General features: G+C 38.6%; 1 protein-coding gene across 2 annotated transcripts in view; it reads right to left on the bottom strand.

The window, feature by feature from the left end:
• LOC107095723 (protein unc-13 homolog B-like) overlaps nucleotides 1–6817 on the bottom strand; it is a 213717-nt gene that overhangs the window by 31998 nt on the left and 174902 nt on the right. For both annotated transcript variants that reach the window (XM_015391972.1, XM_015391973.1), the window contains 3 exons: nucleotides 5809–5935; nucleotides 3095–3191; nucleotides 471–614 (listed from right to left, as the gene is read on the bottom strand). In XM_015391972.1, coding sequence (XP_015247458.1) covers nucleotides 471–614; nucleotides 3095–3191; nucleotides 5809–5935 — 368 coding nt within the window. The remainder of the gene's footprint in view (nucleotides 1–470; nucleotides 615–3094; nucleotides 3192–5808; nucleotides 5936–6817) is intronic.

The raw sequence follows: 6817 nt of genomic DNA on the forward strand, positions 1-6817 counted from the left end.
AGGTTTACAAAAATACCGGACGATTTTGAAATTCCCCCCGGACATTTTTTAGGAATGAAAAGTAGGACTTGTCCGGGAAAAAGAGGACGTCTGGTCACCCTTACAGTAGTTTTTGAATTTTTTATTGCCTCAAGATTTCAAAATAGCTTTGAAAATTTGTTTTCCTAATGTTTTATTAAAGTAAAAATCACAAATACACCAGTAGGTCAACAGTTTCATGATATATCAAGCTTAAAAAAGTATCAGCATCGATATTGGCGAAGCTGACTACATCTAAATTTGAGGACGGTTTGTTCCATCTAGACTATGATGAGGAAGCAAAGACAAATACGAAAGCATTTAGCAGAAGCAGAGTGAGAAGATAAATTTCTTGTTACATAATATTTCGGTTCACCGTAGACTGGAAATCTAAGAAATTGGGAACCCAATAGTGGAAAGCAGCTGTAGTGTTACACAGGTGCAAAGCTCACCTTAGCAAAGCGTCTGTTATATTGGGCCACCACAGCTGGATCAGGACAGTCCAGTTTCTTGATGATCTCAAAGCTCTGGTTAAGCTGAGTGAAGATGTCCACCACCGAACTGGAGAACAGAACGTGCTCAGACGTCTGCTGGAACTGCAGGTAGGAGCGGGAAACAACACTTTTCTGTAACTTCAGTACCCACACTTCATTCACACAAACGCCTGCTCCATATTTACTCCCCTGAAAGATAATCGTTAGTGCACAGTTCCACTTACAGTATTGGGTGTAGCTATACAGGAAGTCATTAGATGGGAAGCTCAAACTAAAAGGCTAATTATACCCAAACAAATGGAGTGTCAGGTTTCTGGCTTCTGCTGCTGGTTCTTTTTGTTAAAATAATTGCTTAAACATGCTTCTCAAAGAGTAAAAAGATCACCAATATGAAGATAAATAATAATGAAATGTCACCATGTTAATTTCTATTACATAAAAAACGTTTTATTCGTACTATTTAAAGCAACTATGTGGAGAGGTAAAGTTTTGGGTAATTATATAATTTTTGCCTTTTGCTAAACAAAATTCAGTAATTAGGTGACATCTATTTGTTTTAAAGAACTTTAATAAAAAAAAAAAAAAAAAAAAAAAAAATCCATGAGACCTGGAGTAGTCTGTGACATTCAGTAATTTAAATCAGAGCAAACAAAGATCACATGTGGGGTACCTTAGGGCTAATTTCTCATTCTACTTTCATTTAAATGCATCTAAATGATGCATTTATCTAAACGTATGGAGTACTGATCCCTTATTATACATGATCTTGTCAAACACTTATCTTATTTCTGTCACCAACTGAACTAGTTTTCTATAGTGTTTTAAAATATTTTTATTTTTCAGAATTTCATCAGATGTGAGATTAAAAGTAATTTCTTTGTCTTACAAATTTCAAAGTAAGAAATCAGTAGTTAGATTACTGTATTTTTGTCTATAAAGGTCTCAAAAAGGTCATCAATTATCCTGGTTCATATCTGACCACCCTTAAATCCCCCAGAATTGATTGACTGTTTATAGAATTTGAAAACCTTGTCAATGGTCTATAAGACAGGGTGAGGTCTTTGGCTTAGATTTATTTAAAAGTTACTAGTTCTGATTTTTTTTTTTTTTTTTTTATCATTCAGACTACCAAGTTTATCAGGGACATGTTAACTGGTGTTCCAAAAACAAGAATGAAAAAAGAGGTAGGATTTAGTTTCTATGCCGTTTTAGTTTCTATCGGTTTTTAAACCAACCACCCAGAAACTTGATGAGCTGAGAGTGTTACCCTCTGCAAATCAGGACTAAAGATATTGCTCACTGAAGACTACTTTTGAGTTTATTTATATACAAAGAAGCTTGCATTTTCTATGCTTTTATCGTGAAAAAAAATTATTATTACTGCATTTTGACAACAGAAAAAAAAAGCAACCAGTAGGCCACCCTAATCTGGGTCTCTGAGCAGAACCCTTAACCCCACACTGCTCCCCAGGCAGCCCTCTGCTCCCCAAGGGGATGGGTTAAACGCAGAGATAAATTTCTCGAATGTGAGATAAATAAAGTTAAATCATTGATATTTTTATTATTATTATTGCCAGTCATATTATCAGTACAGATTAAGCTGTGAAAGAGCATGAACAGTCTAATTAGTGGAAAAAACTCTTTAAAAGGGAATACTCAAAATTATTTCTTTTGCTTCCTTTAATGATTAACTATCCAACATTTTGCATAAAAAAATGGTATCAGATGACAGAAAGTAATGCTAAGAACACAGCAGCTAAAAAAAAGGCTGTTTGTTTGAAAAACAGGAAGGTCATTATAAGAGTTTTAGCCTCAGGGTAAAATGATTTAGTAGATGACCAGCAAGTCTTAGGTCCATCTCCTTCTTAATAGAATCAAACTGCTTCCTGCAGAAAACTCAGACAACACTGAAAGCACATGGGTGTCAGTGGATGTGGACACACAGTGTGGGTAGGACAACAGGTTAATGATAATGATGGCAGCAAAGAACCCACTTTAGGTCAAAAAAGATAATGGACAGAATAAATGAACAGCTTAACTGGAATTAAGCATTTTCCTTTTCGGGAGGGCATGACGTGATCCAAACCTGAAAGGTTTAGCATTAGGCCTGTTTGGTCAGATTGAACTCCAGCAGAGCTTCACAATGCAAACAGAAGAAAGGTCATCCTGATTTACTAAAAATAAAGTGCAGCTTTGGGAGCAGAAGGAGTTCAACAGACAACACCTGTCCATCATTCTGTAAAATTGGCCAAAAGAAGAGCCGGCTGAACCAGAATCAATAAAACCGATCCAGGAGAGACTGTGTGAACTCCAGGTCATGAAACAGTGGCTGTAAATCACCCTGTTGTAAAAAAGCTTCTGTTCTGCTGCTGCTGAGTTTAGTTTTCCTTTATTCCTTTGGATAATTGCTGTTTGAGGATACAGGATGTTTTCAGGGAATAAAGAAAAATTAGCTTTTTTTTTTAACAAACAGGTTTTGAGATAATTTGAGCATTTAAACTTTACAGTGTTGAGCTTTTTTTTAGTAGTTCTTGTTAAATTAGAGCGGAGTTCTTCTTGTTTGTGGTCACATAAAAACTCACCCCTTCCCTCTTGTCTCTCTCCAGAGCTCCGGACATGAAGTCCATCGACACCTCCTCGTTCTCAGCCAGCCAGGCCAGAACAAACTGGAGGAACCACCTGCAACAACAAGGACGATGTCAGAAAGAACGAAACACCACATTTGTTGTTAGGGATATTCTGGAGGATCTTCCCAAACTTTTGTAGGAAGGTGGATCACAGTAAATTGGAAAAAGCTTCCTCCATTTGAGGAAAATCATGATGCCGCTACAGTTTGACTTAAGAGGTTTTTACTGCTGGTGTTTGTGACTCTAAGGAGCTCACTAGGAGCAGTTACACCTTACAATCCCCTGGACAATTAAATATCTAATACTACATGAGTTAGTCCTTGCATAGAACCCTCAGGATAACAGCACACATGCACGTTACCCAGAAATACAGCAGTTCTTGCTGTTTTAATGTTGTTTTATTGTCTAATATTTGCATAATCAACCAGTACAGCTTCTCTAATGCCAGGTTTTTGGATCTCTACCAACAGTTTTAGCTAGAGCTGCATCCTACACTCACCGGCCACTTTATTAGGTACACCTGTCCAACTGCTCGTTAACACTTAATTTCTAAGCAGCCAATCACATGGCGGCAACTCAGTGCATTTAGGCATGTAGACATGGTCAAGACAATCTCCTGCAGTTCAAACCGAGCATCAGTATGGGGAACAAAGGTGATTTGAGTGACTTTGAACGTGGCATGATTGTTGGTGCCAGAAGGGCTGGTCTGAGTATTTCAGAAACTGCTGATCTACTGGGATTTTCACTCACAACCATCTCTAGGGTTTACAGAGAATGGTCCGAAAAAGAAAAAACATCCAGTGAGCGGCAGTTCTGTGGGCGGAAATGCCTTGTTGATGCCAGAGGTCAGAGGAGAATGGCCAGACTGGTTCGAGCTGATAGAAGGGCAACAGTGACTTAAATAACCACCCGTTACAACCAAGGTGGGCAGAAGAGCATCTCTGAACGCACAGTACGTCGAACTTTGAGGCAGATGGGCTACAGCAGCAGAAGACCAGACCGGGTGCCACTCCTTTCAGCTAAGAACAGGAAACTGAGGCTACAATTTGCACAAGCTCATCGAAATTGGACAATAGAAGATTGGAAAAACGTTGCCTGGTCTGATGAGTCTCGATTTCTGCTGCGACATTCGGATGGTAGGGTCAGAATTTGGCGTCTACAACATGAAAACATGGATCCATCCTGCCTTGTATCAACGGTTCAGGCTGGTGGTGGTGGTGTCATGGTGTGGGGAATATTTTCTTGGCACTCTTTGGGCCCCTTGGTACCAATTGAGCATTGTTGCAATGCCACAGCCTACCTGAGTATTGTTGCTGACCATGTCCATCCCTTTATGACCACAATGTACCCAACTTCTGATGGCTACTTTCAGCAGGATAATGCGCCATGTCATAAAGCTGGAATCATCTCAGACTGGTTTCTTGAACATGACAATGAGTTCACTGTACTCAAATGGCCTCCACAGTCACCAGATCTCAATCCAATAGAGCATCTTTGGGATGTGGTGGAACGGGAGATTCGCATCATGGATGTGCAGCCGACAAATCTGCGGCAACTGTGTGATGCCATCATGTCAATATGGACCAAACTCCCTGAGGAATGCTTCCAGCACCTTGTTGAATCTATGCCACGAAGAATTGAGGCAGTTCTGAAGGCAAAAGGGGGTCCAACCCGTTACTAGCATGGGGTACCTAATAAAGTGGCTGGTGAGTGTATATCAAATAACAAACCTCACTGCAACATTAGAACATTGCTTTCATAGAGTGTATTACACCTATATCATATTTAATGTGAGATGCATTCAGGCTCCTCATGCAAATTATCTTTTTCAGTTGGATTGGCTCCCAGTAGCTCTCACTGTACATAATATTGATTAATATATGGTACGGACTGCAGGCCTGACAACTCTGCAAGTAGCATTAGAGAAGGGTGGAGAATCCATGAGAGGAAGTGATTGAAAGTGGAAACCTGGGACAGCTACCTTGAAGAACAAATAGCCTCCATTTCTGTTCTTCTTTGCCGCTACACCAAACAGCAGCTCCTGGCTAAATCCCTTGATGCCATATTCTTCATCCAGTCTGGTGGGTGTTAGTATCAAGATAACTGGCTCAAGGCATTTCGTAGCTGTTCCCATGGTTTTTGTTTTAGCTTTTAATAAGGATTTTAATAGAGGTGTAGAAGATATTAATTAAAAGGGATAAATTATAGTAAGCTGCCTTGTTTTAAATTGGGGTGACAATGATCTTTTTAAAACCTGCAATTCAACAGGAAATGTATGATCAAATCTAAGAAACAAATCATTATTTTATTAAAATATTTTCCTCCAAACAGAAGCTTTTTTAAGTTAAAAAGGAAATTCTCAAACACAACAGTTACCTATTGGTCCACTGATTAATGTGAAATACCCAATCTGTCCTTTTGTTCCTTTGGGATGGGCTTTTAACCACCACTGACTAACATACACAGAAAGCAAAGACATTCATGCCCACAACTAAGATCAAGTCAAACGCAGGATCATCTTCCAACAAGGCAAAAGAGCTAACAGATGCATAACTCTGTGGCTCAATATACAGCACATCACAGGAACATTAAAGTATTGATCAAAAATCCGTGGGGTGGAGGTTCTATTTGAAAGAAACAAATGAGGGAAAGAAGGATGATTGTCTTACGCAGGGTATTCAGGCACAGCATCTGTGAACGCGGGCAGCTCCTTCACGTATTCGTTGTAAAGCCATTTGACTTTAAAGTGTAGGTTCATGTAGTCAGCAGATTTACACAGCTTATGCTTCTCATGCTCTGTGAAAAAAATATATATATACACATTGAACAGAGAAAATTTTCCAAAAAAAATCCAAGACTCATTTAAGAAATTCAAGACTTGTAGATTTAATTAAAATGAATTTTTGGTGTTTCATCACCAAGAAGATAGAAAAACAGCAGCTTGCTTTTGAAACTGCAGAGAAAAACAATGTTGCTAAGTATATTGGTGGTTAATTAAATCTATTTTTTCATATTATTCAATTAAAGGCCTGTTTTGCATGCTGCTCTCTAGAAGAACCCCTGAAGGAAAAGTCTGGATCTGACTGATATGTTGGGATTATCTGAAATATTTAAGCTTCATAAAAAAGCAAAGATTTAACCTTAAATTGTAGTAATAGCATTTATGCCTAACAGCAAGAACTTCCCTAACTATTACTATTATATTGCTGACCCAAACATTTAAATCACACCTATCTCCTAACCCTAAACCTAAAGTTTCCCCATAAGACCGTCCTTCTTCAGAAGGCTGGTCAAAATGCTAAAGAAAGTCCTTAAAGGGCATATAAACTAATAGAAAAACACGCCTACACACAGACAACGTCTTACCAGCATAAAAATCAACTCTGCGGATGCAAAATGTGGCGGGAGCTGAGATGGCAACAGAACAATGAATGAAACAATGAGAGTTCAGACAAAGCAAGATGAAAGTCTGATACACAGACAGGGAAAGATTTGAGAGGAGAAAAACCCACATTTCAAGGTGCACTAAACAATTCACTCTACCTATTTAATAACAATTTGAATAATCTAATATTTTATGACACAAAATATTACAGGCATCTAGACCACCAGGACAGAACATGATTGTTTCTACAAGCCTTAATGTAGTTACACAGCAAGATATTCATATCCACAAAG

The sequence above is a fragment of the Cyprinodon variegatus genome, unplaced genomic scaffold (assembly GCF_000732505.1).
Source record: "Cyprinodon variegatus isolate N-32 unplaced genomic scaffold, C_variegatus-1.0 Scaffold567, whole genome shotgun sequence".
NCBI lineage: Eukaryota > Metazoa > Chordata > Actinopteri > Cyprinodontiformes > Cyprinodontidae > Cyprinodon > Cyprinodon variegatus.